Source organism: Neolamprologus brichardi, chromosome 3, assembly GCF_056152115.1.
Source record: "Neolamprologus brichardi isolate AB-2024 chromosome 3, ASM5615211v1, whole genome shotgun sequence".
In the NCBI taxonomy this organism is placed as follows: Eukaryota; Metazoa; Chordata; class Actinopteri; order Cichliformes; family Cichlidae; genus Neolamprologus; species Neolamprologus brichardi.
The window spans coordinates 50400110-50419808 of record NC_142106.1 but is presented as its reverse complement, the minus strand read 5'-3'; the positions used below and the strand labels follow the sequence as shown (position 1 = coordinate 50419808).

At 41.2% G+C, this 19699-nt stretch overlaps 2 protein-coding genes and 2 long non-coding RNA genes across 4 annotated transcripts; all 4 read left to right on the top strand.

Annotated features, from left to right (window-relative positions):
- The first annotated feature begins 1226 nt into the window (after positions 1 to 1226).
- On the top strand, positions 1227 to 1998 carry LOC148105744 (uncharacterized). Its single transcript, XR_015718660.1, has 3 exons — positions 1227 to 1272; positions 1710 to 1853; positions 1983 to 1998. It is a non-coding gene; the product is annotated as an uncharacterized LOC148105744 (long non-coding RNA).
- A 2070-nt stretch (positions 1999 to 4068) lies between these two features.
- Positions 4069 to 7858, top strand: LOC148105743 (zonadhesin-like). Its single transcript, XM_087838382.1, has 8 exons — positions 4069 to 4183; positions 4752 to 4954; positions 5491 to 5635; positions 5798 to 6045; positions 6552 to 6729; positions 6835 to 6943; positions 7224 to 7318; positions 7851 to 7858. Exons 1-8 carry the CDS (start codon positions 4069 to 4071, stop codon positions 7856 to 7858), a joined length of 1101 nt encoding a protein of 366 aa, XP_087694508.1.
- A 4264-nt stretch (positions 7859 to 12122) lies between these two features.
- LOC148105742 (zonadhesin-like) lies at positions 12123 to 14091 on the top strand. The gene is made up of 7 exons (XM_087838381.1): positions 12123 to 12259; positions 12315 to 12586; positions 12665 to 12873; positions 13057 to 13201; positions 13299 to 13546; positions 13637 to 13766; positions 13853 to 14091. The coding sequence occupies exons 1-7, from the start codon at positions 12123 to 12125 to the stop codon at positions 14089 to 14091; spliced, it is 1380 nt and encodes a 459-aa protein (XP_087694507.1).
- Positions 14092 to 15321: 1230 nt separating this feature from the next.
- On the top strand, positions 15322 to 16190 carry LOC148105741 (uncharacterized). Its single transcript, XR_015718661.1, has 3 exons — positions 15322 to 15455; positions 15538 to 15673; positions 16070 to 16190. It is a non-coding gene; the product is annotated as an uncharacterized LOC148105741 (long non-coding RNA).
- The last annotated feature ends 3509 nt before the right edge of the window (positions 16191 to 19699 follow it).

Below are 19699 nucleotides of genomic sequence, written 5' to 3'. Positions count from 1 at the left end.
AGTTGCAGAGAATTTTCGTCTAGTCAGGAAATGCTATATTCTTTGCATCTATTTTAATGCCAGTATAAGTCCAAAGCAACAGTGAACTGCACTGTTATTAGGTAATTGTTCTACAGTGGCTTCATCTGTGTTTCAGTCTGATGTTCCTGATGTTTTCCCCTCTCTCAGGCTTTCAGGATTGTGTAGTTTCTGGGGATCCACACTATAACACCTTTGACAAGAAGTACTACAGCTTCATGGGAACCTGTACTTACACACTGGCCAGAACCTGTAGTAACAGCACAGGTACACACTATTTTGAGACATTTATTCATTAAGATGTTTGGGTTTCATTGCACCTGTTCTAGTCTTGCCACACCACACGCACAAATTAAAGTTTAAATGAGCTAAATTTACTAATTTATTATTTTCATCGCAAAGCATGACAGATGTTGTTTTCATTCATGTTTGCTGCAAAAAGAAGACACTGAATGTCAGTGGTGGTTTGTATGTTAATGCCAATATCTGCCAATATTCACCTTTAATATAAACACACAATATTCCTGATTGTCGTGGTCTTCCCTGTGCAGGCCCTTGGTTCTCTGTGGAGGCAAAGAATGAAGAGAGAGGAGTTGCAGGAGTGTCATACCTGAGGAAGCTATATGTGACAGTGGATGGAATTACTGTGACCCTGATGAAGAGCAGTAGAACACTGGTCAGTATATGAATGAATTACTATCTCTTGTATTTCCCATCTTTAAGTAAAATGTGTGCCAATAGACATCCCACACACTAGTTGTATCATCACCATGGATGTCTTATGTCTACACATAACTGACATTTTAGCAAAGAACTCAAATTATATCTTTAGTTACTTTGTTGCTAACAGCATGTAAAAAAAAATAGATTTTTCCCATTTTGTCAGTTGAATCTATGCCAAAGATAACACAGTGTGATAGGCATAAAGCAATATCTGTCTTGCTTGTTAAAACTATACAAAGTCTGTTTTTGCCTGATATACTGCACATTCCACACTCTTTGTACTTTTATACTCCCTGACCTGTCCACCAATTAGACGTTTACACAGTCTGTTTAACATCTTTATATTCTTATATTCTTAACATCTTTTTCTTCATCACTGAATAAGGTGAACGGAGTACGGGTGGCTCTGCCCCACTCCCCCTCTCCTCTCATGTCTATTAGTCTTGCTGGTCAGTTCATCACGCTTCAAACATCCTTTGGCCTGAGGGTGCGTTGGGATGGAAACCATTATGCCCAGATCTCAGTTCCCAGGTTAGTATAAATATTGGTTTGAACAATTTTGATATTGTAGAACTTCTTTTTATTTGTTTCACACATTCATACAATACACCTGACCACTGTCTCCATTGCTCCATCATTCTTTTTTTGATGACCACTTTCCTCCGATGCAACCATAACCGATCTGAAGAAACTCTGATAGATAATGATCTAAACTGCTGAACGTCACCAGTTGTTTTATCTATATTGTGAAAACATAGCAGTCCATTTGTGTGCATATTGTGGGCATATGCAACTTTTAATATATACTAACGATGCCCTGGTTTATTGTAATAAGGTCTTTTGCATTCTCTTCATTTCTTTCTAGAATTACAACAAAAGGCCAAGCAACACCTTATTAAACATTGCAAATATTCTTAAGCTTGTCTTATTTTAATCCTACATATCCTGCCTTGACTTTGTCCTATCAGCTCCTACTATGACCAAATGTGTGGCCTTTGTGGTGACTATGATGGGAACCCAGACAATGACTTCACTAAACCAGATGGCACTGTGGCAGGAAATAGTAATGACTTTGGGAACAGCTGGCAGACCAAAGACGATGAAGATGACTCGTGAGTTCGAACATATCTATCTTTCTGTCTTTTGGATTTCTTCTGGTTATGTCTTTTGTTACCTTACTGTCGGACTCTTTCTGACAAACTGAAGAGGATGTAACTGTGTTTTGTATTTGTATTGACCAGATGTACCCCAGGAACAAAGCCTGATCCAGACTGTGACCCTAACTTGGAAGCTGAAGTTGTAAAACCAGAGAAATGTGGTAAAATTACAGACCCTACTGGACCCTTCCGGTAAGAATTCACAACCCCTCCACTTTTGGTTATCTACTTGGTTAAACTGATGGGATTCCTGGGATTTTACAACGTTTTTTCCTGACCTTATAAAATCATGAAATAGATGGCAGCATGCCTGGTAATCACCCAACTCACCTGTAAAATATGAATAAATCTTTTCAATACTATTACTGTAATGCTGTAATGAACCCTTCTGGCACTGCGATGCCAGTTTTGTTCTTTGTCCCTCATTCTCAAACGCAGCAGCAAGTTTTTACCAATGACTTGCCAGTTTATCTCCATCTATCGTTGCAAAAAACCTGAGGTTCTTTCTATATCCCTCCTTTGCAAATGCAACAGTGAGCTTTTGGCACCAGGATGCCAAGTTATTATTCCTCATTTGCAAATGCATCAACAAGGTTTTCTACCAAGGAGATTCCAGTTTCCCTTCCCCTCTGTCCCTCCCTCGCACAATGCAGCACCATGCTTCTTGGCACTAGGATGTCAGGCCTTCTTTCTCTATCCCTCCTTCACAAATGCAGGAGCAAGCTTTTAGCACCGGGTTGCCAGTTCCTCTTCCCTCCCTCCCTTTTTCACAAAAATGCAGCAGCATGTTTTGTGGCACTGGAATGCCAGGTTCTCTTTCTCTGTCCCTCCTTTTCAAATGTACCAGCAAGGTTTTGGGCCTGGGATTCTGGGTTTCTTTCTCTATTCCTCTTGTACAAATGCAGCAGCAGGCTTTTAGCACTGGGATGCCATGTTCTCTTTCTCTTTTCCTCCTTTACAAATCCAGCAGAATGCTTTTTGCAATGGTATTCCAGGTTCTATTTCTCTGTCCGTCATTTTCAAGTTCGCCAGCATACATCTGGCACCGGGATGCCAGGTTCTTTTCCTTCATTTGCAGTAGCAAGCTTTTCTTCCCTCTATCTCTCCTGAGCAAAATGCAGCAGCCTGCTTTTTGGCACCTGGAAGCCAGTTTGTCTTCCCTCTTTCCCCAATAACTTGGATGCCAGGGTCCATTCATCCATCTATCTTTCACAAAATGTAACAATGCACATTCCTGACACCGTATTGCCAGTCTTTGTCTCCATATCAATCATTTTCAAACACAGCATTAAAAGTTTTTACGCGCCGTCAAGCCATTGCCTGATGTCTCAAAATACAGACATGCATCCATCCAGCCTCCACACCAGTCAAGCCACGTTTCCACTCGATCAGGGGTTCTCCTCATTCATCTATTAATATCTTTCGTTGTCTGAAATTTGCTTTGATGTCTTCTCCCACCATTCCTTCATAATTTTCCGAACTCAACCACTCCACTCTCTGGAATCCTTGACCACCTTCTCTCTGCGCTTCTCTTTTGTCCTGCTTTCCTTCTTCCACCTCAACCAGTAGCGGCAGATGGCTGTCCTTCCATGGGAATGGTTTTGCCAGAGGTTTCTTCCCGTTAAAAGGAGTTTTTCCTTCCCACTGTCGCCAAAGTGCTTGCTCATACGGAGTCATATGATTGTTGGGTTTTCTCTGTAGGTATTATTGCAGGGTCTACCTTACATATAAAGCGCCTTGAGGCGATTGTTTTTGTGATTTGGGGTTGTATAAATAAATTGAATTGAAAAATTGAATTATTACTGCAGAGGTCTTTCACCTTCACAATGCAGAGTTATTGCTGCTTCTAGGGGATGCCTTCTTTGGGGATCTGCCAGGCCCGGGAGGCGCCAGTCCCCTCTGCGGCCTTCCCTAATGCTCAGTTCAATTCATGTTTAAGCCATTCACCTTTATTCACTGGCCCCAGCTAGTGAATTGTTGCTAAACTTATGCAACAGTTGTTGACTGTTTCACCACCAAATGTAGCTTGTTTGTTTGTTCGAACTCGGATTTTCAGAATATATGAGCCTCTGCCTTTTCCTACCTAAGCTAAGTGAGTGTTTTTCTCTGTTACAGGGAGTGCATCAGTGTAGTTAATCCCACTCCATTCTTCCAAAGCTGTGTGTATGACATGTGTCAGTTCAACGGCCAGCAGCACGTGCTGTGTGACCAGCTCCAGGCCTACACTGACGCATGTCATAGTGCTGGAGCCAAAGTCTACCAATGGAGAACTCCAGACTTCTGCCGTAAGTTTGAATCTGAGATATACCAAATATATCTAAATGATATATGATAGTTTAATAATAATATCAGATGTTATTTGTGAACATCATAAAGTATATATAAAACATAGTCACAGTGACATCACCCATTGGCTTGATAAGCCCCATTCTGAAGCATAAATGAATAAAGCCTTGAATAATACCTTTTCATGTTGGAAACATGAGCCTTCAGCATTTTCCCTTTTAAATGGGGTGCATGCCATAGCTTCTCCATTTGGAAGTTGTCTCCACCTGTAAATATAACTAAGATATATTACATCCTGCTCACCAACATTATAATTGAACTTATAATCATATTTATAATTGTATAGGGAGGAGAGTTTAAGATACAGTGCACAATGCTGAAACCAATGTAAAATATGCAATGCAGTTAATATTGTCCTTGCTTTCATTTATGACACTGAGTTAAATCAATATGAGATACGTAGATGCCCTGTCTTTGAATCATCCTACTTCCCACTCCCTTCTCTGTTGCTATTTGTCCACCATTGTTCCCTCTCATTATTGTTCATCCCTGTGTTTGTCCACACAGCTCTGACCTGTCCTCCCAATAGCTCCTACTCCCTTTGTGTGAGTTCATGTCCTGAGACATGTCTTGGTGTGGTGGGACCACCTGGCTGTGAGGAAGTGTGTGTGGAGGGTTGTGAGTGTAACCCTGGCTTCATTCTCAGTGATGACAAATGTGTGGAACTGAGAGACTGTGGTTGTGTGGACCCCAGTGGAACCTATCACCCTGTAAGTGGAAACAGCCTCCAAACAATTAAAACCATATTCCATTTACCTTTAAAATGTGCTAAGCTCATGTTAACATCATTTTCAGTTCTCTTTATAACTTCAACAGGAGAGACACCAAAAGACACAAAGACCCTACAGTACAAAAGAAATTAAAACTCAACTAAATTAAGGGTGCATAGACTGCAGTGAACTGTTGACACACAAATATTGGCTTTACAACAAAGATTTTTACTTTCAACTTATCAAGCACAGATTATATTTATTATGCTGTATTTTACCTGACTTTAAAAGACACTGGTGTTATAGCATTTGTATTTATGTCAGAGCATTTATATACTGGTGCCACCACAATTAGCAAGCCCAAAATCAATAAATAAATGAGTATAGGTTGGCCTAATTAGTTAGTGGCATAAAGAATCCCTGGTTTACATCCAAATGTATATTTATCATTTAGATCTTTATATTCGTGTGATGTACGAGAGAGAATTACATGACAAAATTTTGATTGTTTTTTGCATTGTGTGTACATTTGTCAGGTGGGCGATGACTGGTACTTGGAGGGTTGTGAACAAAAGTGTATGTGTCAAAGTGGAGGTCTGCTACAGTGTCATAACACCAGCTGTAACCCAACTACTGAGAGCTGCCAACTACAAGATGGAGAATATGAATGCCACCCTATTGGTATATTAATCACACAGCTTCACATACATCTAAAGATTATTATTTCATTTAACACATCTGACATCTCAGCGCATTTTCCATCTTATATAGTTCCACTGAAATCTGCATTTGTTTTGCTCATCATGGTAAATGATAAAGTAACTCCCTGCCTTCTTTGTTCAGGAAATGGTATCTGCTCAGTTTCTGGTGATCCTCACTACATAACCTTTGACAAACGTACTCACCATTACATGGGTTCATGCTCCTACACCTTGACCAAACCCTGCAATGTCTCCTCTGACTTGTCACATTTCACGGTCCATACCCAGAATGAGCACAGAGGAAGTAATAAGAAGGTTTCCTATGTGAGGGCTGTGGTGATCAATGTGAATGGTATCACTGTCATCCTTGGCAAGGGACGCACGGTCCAGGTAGGCAGAGGGTTCTTCCAGTCACTCATACAATAAACAGTATCTCTGTTTGCTATCTTAGTGATTTTACCCATTTTATTTACTACCAACTGAATAATTTTAAGGCCAATATGTACAGCCTAGGCCTATTGAAACAAGAACCACTTGTAAGATTTTCTTTAAATCTCTTCATAATCAGATTTGAGATTTTTATAATCTGCAGCAGTCAAAATAAAACACAATTTTTAAAAAATTAAACTAGTTCTCCACCAAATTTAATGCAACAGAAGGCAAGTATAACAAAGCTATATTTATAGGAGCCTCTTTACTGAATGTGTTTTCCTAACATGTGTTTTAATAACAGATTCAGCCTCGTCTCAGTAGAAGGTGGAAACTGTCCCCTGCTGCATTTGTATATAAAGATGGTTGATTTAAAGGAAAAGTCTTCTGTAGAGGAACAAAGAACAAGTACACATAATAAGCTGTGTTTTTCTGGCAATAATATTGTGATCTCTGGCTGTTGTCAGGTCAATGGCACTGCGGTTGTTCTACCTGTTACCTCCATCAGGGGAGTTAAGATCTACTTGAGTGGAAAGTTTGTTGTCTTAGAAACATCTTTTAATCTGAGGGTGCGTTTTGATGGAAACCATCATGCTGATGTCACTTTGCCAACTTCCTACAATGGCCTACTCTGTGGGATGTGTGGTAAGAGCCAGTGCAATTATTTGCTGTTGTTCCTTACTAAATGAATAAAACACAGGATTTGACTAATTAAAATAGAGTGATTTTGAATATCTGTTGTCCCCACAGGAAATTTCAATGGGAACCCTAACGATGACAACTTGAAACCAGATAACACACCAGCTGCTAACACCAATGAGCTAGGAGACAGCTGGCAGGTTGCTGACTCAGATCCCGAGTGAGTCACATTACAGAAAACAGAATATAAGACCTTTAATTTGATCTATTTGTAGATTTTCATTTCTTCATCATTATGTTAATACAAGAATTGTTGATCCCACTTTATTCCCAAGTTCCTTTTATTTCATTGTCATTCAGCTTTGACTGCTACGTCTGCATTAAATATCGCTATTAAACTTTTCAAGTTCTTCTCAAAAATTGTCCTATACATGTCACCAGTCTCCTGCTAATCTTAGCATGTTGACTCCATTGCAATGAATTCTCCCATTTCCTTTCAGCTGTACTGATGGTACAGAAGAAGAAGATTGTGATGCAAAGGTGGAGGAAGAGGCCACGAAGCCTACCAGCTGTGGAATGATCACTGATCCCAACGGTATGAAAAACACTCTCTCTCGCTCTCTCACTAAGATACACACATACACACATAAAAGAATGTTATCATGACAACTAATAGTCTAATATCATCTATCTATCTATCTATCTATCTATCTATCTATCTATCTATCTATCTATCTATCTATCTATCTATCTATCTATCTATCTATCTATCTATCTATCTATCTATCTATCTTCCTTCCTGAGGGCAGTAGTTTAAGGAGACAATCCCAGACTTTCCTCATCCTAGTCAGCTCTTCTGACATTAATAAGTTATATTTCCAGCGATCTCTCACTCCAACAAGTCCTGGAACTGACCCGCCTCCTTCAATCACAGAATACCTTAACTCAAATGTGTCCAGATGGCATCCTAGTCAATGCCCGAACCACCTAATTGGCTCCTTTGAATGTGGAGGAGCTGCCACTCTACTCCGAGCTCTTCACCCTATCTGGGAGCCCAGCCACCCTTCGAAGGAAGCTCATTTCCGCCGCTTATGTACATGACCTCATTTTTTTTGGTTGCTACCCAGAGCTCTGAACCGTAGGTCAGGGAAGGATCATAGATTACCAAGATGCTATCCCAATCCGTCTGTCAAATCTGACATGCCACTCTTCCCTTACTCAATTCAATTAAATTTTATTTGTACAGCCACAAATCACAATAACAGTTGCCTCACGGCACTTTATATTGAAAGGTAGACCCTACAATAATACATATGCACAAGATCCCAAGACCCCTGAACTCATCCCTGACCTGGAGTGAGTGCTCCACCTTTGGTCTTGGACTTGGAGTTTCTCGCTTCACACTCAGCTGCGAAACGTTCCAGTGGAAGCTGGAGCTCACCATGTGATGAACAACAAAATCTGCAAAAGGCAAAGATGGAATCCTGATGCCACCAAATGGACAGCCTTCACTACTTGGCTGTGCCGAGATATTCTTTACATAAAAACTATGAACAGAATCAGTGAGAAAGGGCGCCCCTGGCAGCCTACCACTGATTTTCCCAGGGAGGGTGAGAAATGTGATCCCTTATAGTTTGTGCACAGACTCTGCTTCCATTACAAAGGACCTGACTGTAGGATTGAGGATTGTTTGCCATTTTAATGGACTCACCAAACTCCTCCTTTTTTATCTACTGCTTTTCACTCCATTTGGCCCGCAGGTACCTGTTGGATGCCTGTAAATATTAAATAGACTGATTCTTATATGATGCTTCGTATTGTCACAAGCACGTGACTAGAACACACAAACTCCACTGAAACAATATGCTGGTTTACAGAGTGTGCTTAATCTTATTAAGCACTGACATTTGATGACTTCAGCACCCTTGTAGACAAAACATGGCGCTCAGCACAAGCCAGGAACTGTGGAAGTGATGCTTGGGAAATTGATATGACGTATATATGCAGTAAAACAACCAATTGGTTTGGTGATGTGAAATATAGATATGTGCTGTTAGCTGAAGTAAGCCCTTCATGCCTTTTTCCCACTGTGTATATGTGTCACATATATTAAACAATCTTTACATTTACCTTAAACTTTTTGGCTGGCCTCTCTGATATATATCACTGTTAGGTTAGACAATGTGGTGAAAATCATCCCCAAGCAGTCGCTTCAACTACACTTTGTTCTATCTTTGATCTTAACCTCAGGAATCTTTAAGCCCTGCCACTCTGTTGTATCCCCTGAGCCATACTTTGAGAGTTGTGTATTCGACATGTGTGCCACTGGAGGTGAGACCGTGGCTCTGTGCCAGGCCATAGAGACCTACGCCGACATGTGTGCTGCTGCAGGAGTCCCCATCGAATGGAGGACGAACACCTTCTGTCGTGAGTCCAGTTTTTCTTTGTGTGTGTAGAGAAAAAAAGGATCTTAAGTAATACTTTTTCCATTGCTACCAAACGTATTACTAAAGTAATAATAACTGTATTAGATGTTTCCCTGAGAAATCAGTGCCTTCATTTTGAGCGTGACAAAATGATCCCTTTAAATATAAAAAGTTAAAGTAAGAAAAATCCCCATGATTTGTCCAATACACCCAGGTCATCTTCCACTTTCTTTACTACTAGTGACATTATAGTACGTAGTTTATATTTCCATTTAAAACTGCAGTGTCTGCTGTCTGACAAAGGTTACAAGTGCTAAGGAATAATGCTTATATGCTGCTTTATGGGGAACACAAAGGTTTATTGGTCCACAGAAACATATAGTGAACATTCCAGACCCTCCCAGATTTCAAGAAAATTTACCAATATTTGTTTGTTTTTCTAGAAAAATATCCCAGTTTAAACTATATACTCTCATTCGTTTCACTTTCACTAGGTTACATCTCTCACAACGTTTAGATAATTCCACTGCGAGCACCAAAACTGTCCCTCTTCTGAGTTAGGGGCCAACAAGGGTTCAAAAAGAAATGACGTACACAAACTTTATATGAGTTTTGCTGTAACATGTTTCCTGTAGACAAATACAACCTTCTTTTTGTTTATAGATATGTAACAAGTGTTGTGCATTTTTACAAACAACCCTAAAAATTGCTTGACTCCCTCCAGCTCTGAAGTGCCCCCCAGGCAGTCATTACACCTCATGCGGCCCTGCATGTCCTCAGCCGAGCTGTCAGAACCCTGCAGGACACGGCGGCTCTTGCGATCTTCCCTGTGTGGAGGGCTGCATCTGTGACACTGGCCTCATCCTCAGCGGAGACAAATGTGTCCCAATCAGCCAGTGTGGATGCACTGATGGTGATGGGAAATACAGGCCGGTGGGTGTGCAGTGGGAGATTTTCCTTTTGGCAAGAAAATGTGTTTTATGTAAGGGTGCATTAAACTTTTTTGGTATATGTTTAGGCTGGAGACACTTGGTTCACAAAGGCTGACTGCTCAGAGCAATGCAAGTGTGCTGGAAACAACAACATCAGCTGTGAGTCTTGGCAGTGCAGCCCTGCACAGGAGTGCAAAGTGGTGGAAGGAGTACTAGGCTGTCATTCTACAGGTAAACTGAACGAAGGGCTGGATAATTACATGTTCACTTCACCTAAAGCTGTGTCAGTGTATGTTTTTGCCCTTTTACCGAGTCTCATATCCAACCTCAGGTAAAGGAGTGTGTCATGTAGCTGGAGATCCGCACTACTACACTTTTGATGGTGTGATGCATACGTTCATGGGAACTTGCACATATACTCTGGTGGAGGTATGGGAAGAGTTTAACTTACTTTGTACACAACAGATATTCCTGTGGTGCTGTTTTGTCTTTGAAAACGAAATATACACTATTTTAAAGGTGTGCAACGCCACCCAAGTCATTCCCTTCAACATAGTGGCTAAGAATGAGGAACGTGGTCAACCAGAGGCATCATATGTTCGCTCTGTGAAAGTCACCCTGTACCCTGGCACTGTTATTGAACTGCAAAAGAGCCGCAGAGTTCTGGTATGTGACATAGTTTATGATTTTACAGACATTCAATTATAGAGGAACTACGGCATACTGAAACAATCAGCAGCTGACATGATTTCACTTTTCTGTGCTCAGGTGAACGGACAGCGGGTGAAAAGCCCAGTTTCCATTGACTTGGCTGGAGCTAAAGTGATAACCAGTGGAGCCTATAGTCTGCTGGACACAAACTTTGGTCTACAGGTGAAATTTGACGGAGTCCATCACGTTGAGATCACTGTTCCAGGAGAATATTTTGATAAGGTATCAGAAATTAAGACCATGTTTTCTAGTGTCTGCATCACAACTCTTTCAATGTCAAGTCACATGAGGAAATTAAAAATGACAAATTGTGTATGCTAGTTATGGCTGCTTGTAGTAGCTGCTCTGCTGTATATTACAGAAACATTGCAATAACCTTGTTCCACTGGCCTCTTCTCCAGGTGTGTGGCATGTGTGGAAACTACAACCAGAACCCCTCTGATGACAACCTAATGCCCAACAAGAAACCAGCCAAGGATGACATTGAACTGGGAAACAGCTGGAAATCAAATGGAGACAGTGATCCTGGGTCAGTGGGTAACAACCAATGAACAACTTTTAGTGTTGTTATGTGGATATTAGTTGTGACTCTATCCGGTCTTTAAGTGATGACATGTTGAATCCTGCTTCCAGGTCCAAACTACTCTGCGTTTAATAAGGCTGTTGTGTTTTTAACATGTTTTAATGCTTTGGATCCTGTTCTATTTAATCTGAACAAGCCCCTAAAAACAGTCGGCGATCACTGTCGGCTTCTCTCATTTTTTTTTTTTTTCGTTTTTTTTAACCACTGTTCATTTTAAAGCTCAGTTTTTAAAACCTTACATGTAACTACAGCCCAGCCCATGCAGCAGTACATTAATGAAAAACCTCGTATTATGGATGGATTTTCTCAGTTGTTCTCCTGACTGAAGTTTGGTCCGCTTACAGCATCCTGCCATGTGATTGCATTTTTCTCTAACCATCAGGAACCCTCCCGTTAACTTTTATCGAGTGGAAAAAGCGATATATAAACATGTAGCACATGATTATATACCAGCTAGCCTACAAACGTCACTGCTGTTTTGTTTTCTGTTTTCATTTATGCTGGAAATGATAGCAGAGCTGTACGTTTTGGAAATCCCCCATTCAAACATGCTATATTACATATAGATGGAAACTAGCGAGCTAACTTCTAGCTCCATTAAATTTCATAAATTCGGTTTCCATGGATTCCTGGACATTAAACTTAATTGTTCCACCTGGTAAAGCAGCAACGCTGATCATTTTATTAGAGATGAAAGAATTTAGACAGTTTTTAACTCTCAGTGACGCTGCAGTGATCGTGTGACTTATGGACCTGCAGCGGAGTTTGGACCCGGGCATGGCTAATGACAACGGACTTAAAGATCAGATAGTAGTGGTCTACAGATTCACCAAACACGCAAAACACCCCTGGTTCCAGATAGTGGTTACTCTAATGAATCAAATGTATGCTGTCCATGTTGGGGAAATTACACCCTGATCCAAATGTTCTTCTGTTCAGTTGTCAGCCAGACACCCGTCCAGACATCCACCCAAAGTGTAGCAAAGAAGAAGAGATGCTGTATGAGGCTCAGTGTGGTGGGGTCATTCAAGCCAGTAACTTCAAGCCGTGCCACGCTCTAGTGCCCCCTGAGGCTTTCCTGGCTAACTGCGTCTATGACATGTGCGAGTATGACGGCATGCAGACGACGCTCTGTGACAACGTGGAGGCATATGCTCAGGCCTGTCAGAGTGCCGGTGTCACCATCAGCTGGAGAAACAGCAGCTTTTGCCGTGAGTTACAGTAACAAATATTCACATAAAGATTTGAATCTATTGTTTGTCTTACCTCATTCTCGTCCCTCTCTGCAGCCCTGCCCTGTCCTCCTAACAGCCACTACTCAGACTGCACAGCCCCCTGCCCTCCCACGTGCTCTGACCTCTTCCCTATCTTCTGCCATCTTCCTCCAACTACTTGTCTCGAGGGCTGCCAGTGCAATGCTGGTTACGTCCTCAGTGACAGCAAGTGTGTTACTCTGGACCAGTGTGGCTGTCTGGACTCAAACAGAGAGTACCATGATGTGAGTACAGTACTGCCCGTACTGTTGCTAGATGATGGACTCAGTGGGATGTTCCATAATAGAAAATCCTGAGCTCAAAAGCACATGGAGGCTATGAGGATTTAATATTAGCATATTGAAAACCCTTTATTGTAAGTCCAGGTATAATCAGTCCCATGCATGTCTGTGTGTGTGCACCCACAGGTAGGAGATTCGTGGCTAACAGACAAATGCACTGAGTCGTGTACCTGTAACCCTGGTGGTGAAGTCAGATGTGAGGACCACAGCTGTAATTCGAATTCACTGTGTGACCTGGACAAGAATGGAAACCGCTACTGCAGACCCACCGGTGAGTTTGAGAGACTTCAAACCTTAATAAACAAGCAGAGTAACAAAAATGACAGTGGTTTTTGACCACGAATCCTCCCATTTTCCACCATCGTTAGAGTTCAATCAGTGCAGCATCTGTGGGGATCCTCACTACCTAACATTCGATGGCTTCAAGCATCACTTCCAAGGTGTCGACACCTATGAACTTGCTCTGGGTCACAACCTGTCGAGCTCCCTGACGCCCCTGGTGGTGAGAGGAAAGAACGTTAGACGTGGAGTGAACAAGAGGGTGTCGTTCCTGGAGGAGATGTACATCAATGTTTACGGTGTCAATGTTAAATTCCTGCAGAAGAAGACTGTCCTGGTCAGTTGACACTTTTTTAAAAAAGAGCAGGTTTTCAGTCATTTCTAATGGTAAAAATGATGTAACGCAATCCTACCTGATCTCCTGTAGGTCAACGGGGAGTATGTAACACCTCCTCTCACACCAGTTGATGGTTTGACCATCACAAGGAACTCCAGGCAGATCCAGCTCACCACTGACTTTGGACTCACTGTACGCTTTGATGGCAACAGTCGAGGAGGTAAAAGAAGAAGACAGTTCTGTCTGAGAACGTCTTAGGCTTACAAATCTGTTCACGTTCCTCTTATGTCTCTGTTTGTGTATCAGAAATCACACTTCCTGGTACCTATAAGAATTCTGTTAGAGGACTGTGTGGGAACTATGATGGCATCACCAGAAATGAATACATGAAGCCAGATGGGACAGTAGTCAGGAATCTTACGGAATTTGGAGATAGTTGGAAGGTCAATGACCGACCAGCCAACAGGCTTAGGATCTTGGACCGTCCTATCCGTGCACTGAGGTACGATTACAACCAGGATCACTGCTTCTACAGATTTCTGTGACTATTTAACAGAGAATATTGTTGTTAAAGAAAACTGCCTTATGTTATAAAATAAAGATAATTATTGCTGCCCGACAATAATTAACAGAGCTTGGCCCAAGTCCGTCTGCCTGTTAAGTGCTTGATAAAAGAAATTCTTCAAACAGAATAGACTCGTTTCATGTTACGGTTTTTGTGGAAACTAAACTTCATGTTACACACGGCTGTTACACAACAGTTTCTCTGTCTCCAGACAAGAAGCCGAGACTGATCCAGACTCAGGGTTCGAGGTGTCAGACTGCTCTCAGTCACAGCTCAGCGACTACAACAGCCCGACGAAGTGTGGGGCGCTGTCTGATTCCAGTGGGCCATTTGCTGCCTGCCACGCCACCGTGTCACCCCAAATCTACCAGGAGTAAGTAGTCTGCACGTCAGTGGGGATATGTATGAAGCTGTCTTCTGGAAACATTAGAGTACAATGTTGACTTGAGCATAATCGTTATAATTCATCTAAAAAACGCAACGTCTAGATGAACAGAATCAGCCTTTTGGGATTTACGTACCTGGATGATTGAGCGTGCATCAAGACATATTCAATATAACACATGACAGCAGCTGTATGAACCAACGTGCATGTGTGAGCTTTTTGCTTGTGCTCATGTTTGTCCTTTCAGAGACTGTCTGTTTGACCTGTGTGCTGAGGGAGGCAGTGAAGCTATGCGCTGTGCCAGTTATGAAGCATATGCAGCAGCTTGTCAACAGGCTGGAGTTACATTAGGATTGTGGAGGCAGCAGCTGGACTGCGGTAAGAAATGCTGCACTTCATTCACATGATATGGGAAGACAAACAGTTCAGAGTCCATCTCCTCACACCACCTGTTGTGTGTTTTTGTTTGTATTCATAATTTGAAGTAAATAAAAAACAAACTGCATTTCAAAACTGTCAGAAAACGCAGATTGTAACGTGCTGTCCTCACTGAGACAGATATGTGGTAATGCAGGTTGTATTCATCTTATATAGTTTACAGTTTCTTATATTCTTCTTTATAGTTTCTTATATAGATACACATTATCAAATCTCCTGTAAACGTGAGGCATTGAACTAAGACACATTTGTAAAACAAAGAGTTACATTCTGTCGAACGGTTTGCTGTAAATGACACATCACGTTTCTCTTTCCCAGTCCTCTCCTGCACCGCCAACAGCACTTACTCCCCCTGCATGTCATCTTGCCCCGCCTCCTGCGCCAACCTGGCAGCACCCGCGGAGTGTGACGTCACTTCGTGTGTCGAAGGCTGCCAGTGTGCCGCCGGCTTTGTTATGAGTGAGGGGATTTGTGTGCCATATGCGCAGTGTGGCTGCACCTTCCTAAACAGATACTACCCTGTAAGTGGCCTTCAGTTACACGAGTGACTGTGTATCTATGTGACCACGTGACGATGTGCGCTCATATCTCTCCATCCTGCAGCTCAAAGAGAAGTTTGTGACCGAGGACTGCTCTCAGTCTTGTGAGTGTAGCAGTACCGGTGCTGTGTGTGAGCCGAAGACCTGCCAGGACTCTTACGTGTGCACCATCTACAACTTCAAACGTGACTGCTACAAAGGTACGCGTTCATTCAAGTGTTTGAGCACCGTGTATTTTGAATTATACAATCATACAGCAGGGCTGTGTGGGAGAGTCTGGGTGCTGAACTGGTCTGTGTGCAGTCCAGACCGATAACATAAAAGCAAAAATACAACAAAGAAAATCCAGGACCATGGAGCATCTCTAATCCCACATTAAACAGGAATGGGACAACATTCACTCCACTAACTGGTCCCAGCTGTTAAAAAACTGATGTTTTTTCATAATTACCTCGTTTTTTCCTAAAACTTTATAGATTCTCAGTTTAATGATGTGATTATGTGTTTCCTGTTGTGAATAAAATATCTTACAAATTAACTGAGAAATGAACTAAATGAAACTGTCAACAACAACACCTATTTTTGTCTTCTTGCAGCAAGTCCCTGCCTCGATTACCCCTGTTTGAATGAAGGCACATGTCAGGACTCAGGCAACAACACGTACACCTGTCTGTGTGCAGAAGGCTTTGAAGGCACAAACTGTGAGATAAAAGTGACACCACCCACCGATGGAGGACTTGGTACGTCTCAAACATGACTTCATTCTTTAAAGCTGTCACATTTCCTTGAACCTTCCTGTTTCTATACTACTCTTTGTGTCTGCGATGTCTTTGTGTGTCTTTGTGGATACAAGACTAAACATAGAAACATTTTAGTATCTAACACTGAAAAACTAACGTTCAGCTAGATATCCCATACTTCACTGTTTATCATGATAAGATCTATTTGCACTAGGATCAACTGATATCAGAGGTATTAGCCAACACGGCATTCTGGACTAAAGTAGAATTATAATGTCCGTGGTTGATATAACCCAGAAAAGTGACAATATAATGTCGAGATAAGAGGTATCATATAAGTCGAGATAAGGACTTCAAATCTCCTCCAAGCTCAGTTTCAAATTCATGTAAGGACACTGCACTCAGTGGAGGACATGTGGTTAAGAGTTAAAGACTTTGTTTCTCATTTTTGTGTGTTTCAGAAACCAAGTGGATTATCCTGATTGCGGTTCTGGTCCCAGTTGCTGTCATTATCATCACCGTGACTACCGTTGTTCTTGTTTGCAAAAAGAAAACCATGTGAGTGATCATCTTAACAGAAATATGTATTTGAATAAGTATGTCTGTGTGCACTGTATGAAATTTAAACACAAATACAAGTTTTAAAAATATATCTGGGCCAATATTTTTTGTTTTTTCCAAATACCATTATAAAACTTGAAATAAATAAATAAATAACTGTATGCATGCACACATTAAAGTCTCTAACCTCATGTTTTCTCTTTTTAGGAAAAAGAAGAAGAAGGAGACAAATATCAGCATTAAATCAACAAGTAAGGATCAGGAAAAAGATTAAATGAGCTTAAAAAAAATCCCCAAAAACGTAATAAAGCTGCTCTGCCACAATAAACATTTAGTTAGTGTAACACTTACTACTGTTAGTAGTTGTTGTTTCCATAATGTCACTATAAGCATCAAATTGAAAGGGTGTGTAGCAGTCAAGCTCCTGCTCATCAAATCCACATGACCGTCAGAGTGACCAGTTTGCTGGGCTGGAACATTCAGGTGTATATTAACACTACACCACCAGACGAGGATGTCCCAGCAAATTCACTCAAAGGTCTGACAGTAAAAAGCACAACGAAAGAGCAAAATATAAAAATCTCAGACTCTGTGTGCCTCGCTTAACATGTTATGTGTAAAAATTCCCGACAGTGTCCTTCGAATAAGAATAAGTGTCGATTGTTCAGAAGCTTTTTCTCTCTTAAAAAAAGAGCATGGCAGCCCACCTTAGGTCTGCAAAGACTCCTCTTACTGTCAAACTGTCAACAATAGTAAAGGAGGGATGTGGTGGTCGCAAGTGTGAGTAAAGGTCTACGCCAGCTGTTAAACAGAGAAGCTCAGCAAAACAGAAGGAAAGGCAAAGCTCCCCTAGGGTGTTCGCTGTTAGCGCATGCAGGTTGGGACCAACCCCAACGGACAGACAGCAGGAAAAAGCCCAGAGGACTTTCCCAGATCCCCTTTTACAGGAACCCACCTCCCTGCTGTGGAGTAACTTTCCCACGCGACCATAAACAGCAGGTGCAGGGTCAAGTACGGGCCAGGACTCTGGCTGAGGGCCCAGCACAAAGTGGCACCCTAAAATTAACCCTTTGCTTTACCTTCTGACAATAGGTCACAACATGGTCAAAGGTCACACATTACTACAGCAAACAGCATACTTTTTGTGATAATCTTATGATATACATGTGAATAATACTTGACCTAACTACATTAAATCTATGGGTTAAATACTTTACATAATAATAAACACTCCATTGTAGGTTAATAGTGTGTTTCAGTATCTCTGTTACCATGTTACTATTTTCTAAGAGAGCTGCATGAAAAATGTTTATTGTGTGTGTGTGTGCGTGTGTGTGTGTACGTGCGTGTGCATAAGGGCAAAATACCTCGTGCCTAATATTCTATGTGAAAGTTACCTCGTACATATGTTCAGTGCAGATAGATATATGGTGTATAGAGTTATATACAGTGTTGGGAAGGTTACTTTTAAAATGTATTCCATTACAGATTACAGAATACATGCCCCAAAATGTATTCTGTAACGTATTCCGTTACGTTACTCAATGAGAGTAACGTATTCTGAATACTTTGGATTACTTAATATATTATCATGCTGTTTACAACTATGTGAATGTACTATTGCTGTGATTTGGGACCTCTGGCTAATACGGTGGGTTCTGCGTCGGGCTCATAGCCGAAAACTAGCTTTACTTTGTTGTCTGGGTCACTTTGCTAGCGAGAGACAGAGAGAGGCGTTGAAAGGCTGCTCCAACAGAACTTATTGTTTCAGAGGAAAACACGAACACGGTGTACAGTCGAGTCTTAATAGCTTACTTACAACTGGGCTCGTCAGGCTCTCTTCTTGGCTGCAGTGGTTATTATTATATTTACATGCTTCCAGCTCCCGTTTTTGCTCAAACCCAAACAGTCCTGACCCACCACAATATGAAACAGGAAAGTACCGCCGTGTAATCCATTTATTTCAACAAAGTAACTGTATTCTAAATACCACCTTTTTAAACGGTAACGGAATACAGTTACTCATATTTTGTATTTTAAATACGTAACGGCGGTACATGTATTCCGTTACTCCCCAACACTGGTTATATAGGTATACATGTCATACAAAAATCCACCACAGGGGGTGATGAAGGGGCAACATGAACCTCTCTGTATACCAGAGTCAAATGTGATGTCATCTCTCTGACAACTAAAGCTTGGTGTATAAATACTGGTATGTATATAATGTGTGTGTATTTTACTTATTTTTCTAATATGTCTCCCATGTCTTCTGTTTTAGGTGTTCCATATACAAACATTGATAACCAGAAAAAGGAGAAAGTCACTGCTTTTTGATGACAAACTTCAATGAAACTATTTTTTCTCTATGTAACCACTTGTTATTTCAAAGAGTAAAAATGAAGATAAGACTTGCTTATTTGTTTATTTGTTGCTTTTTTAAGTTATACTTGAACATGTCATTTGAAGTGAATGTTTAATTAAATAAATAGTTATATGTGTATGTGCTTTTTGTAGTGTTTGCCCACAGTTTTTCAGAGTAATAAGTTCCACCCTGTCTTTACTTCAGAGCGTGCCCATTACTGACCTGCTGTCTAATAACCAGACAGTAGATGTATTTTAATTATTGGTCTTTACTGGTTGGAAACAGCGTAGAGAGAGACAGCAAAGCGAAACACCACTGTCCCCTCTGCACCAAATCTCATGGAAAAAACGACTGAAAGTAGAAAACCATTCTGTATTCAGGCAAATCAAACATGTTTTATTCTTTTTGGAAAACATGAACTCCAGACAATCTGATGGAGTCACTAAAATCATATATTAAAACAAGAACAGGACAACATTCCTCTCAAAGAAACCTCAGTGCTGAAATATTTGCAGACTGTTGAACGAACAGGAAACACTGCTGCCATATCTCCTCTTTTT

Excerpts from the sequence above, each read along its gene's own strand:
- LOC148105742 (XM_087838381.1), top strand. The coding sequence starts at position 12,123 with ATGGACCTGCAGCGGAGTTTGGACCCGGGCATGGCTAATGACAACGGA. Across the intron at positions 12,587-12,664 it reads GAGAAACAGCAGCTTTTGCC|CCCTGCCCTGTCCTCCTAAC; the intron begins GTGAGTTACAGT and ends CCCTCTCTGCAG. Across the intron at positions 13,547-13,636 it reads TGCAGAAGAAGACTGTCCTG|GTCAACGGGGAGTATGTAAC; the intron begins GTCAGTTGACAC and ends GATCTCCTGTAG.
- LOC148105743 (XM_087838382.1), top strand. The coding sequence starts at position 4,069 with ATGTGTCAGTTCAACGGCCAGCAGCACGTGCTGTGTGACCAGCTCCAG. Across the intron at positions 4,955-5,490 it reads CCAGTGGAACCTATCACCCT|GTGGGCGATGACTGGTACTT; the intron begins GTAAGTGGAAAC and ends TACATTTGTCAG. Across the intron at positions 6,730-6,834 it reads CCTACTCTGTGGGATGTGTG|GAAATTTCAATGGGAACCCT; the intron begins GTAAGAGCCAGT and ends TTGTCCCCACAG.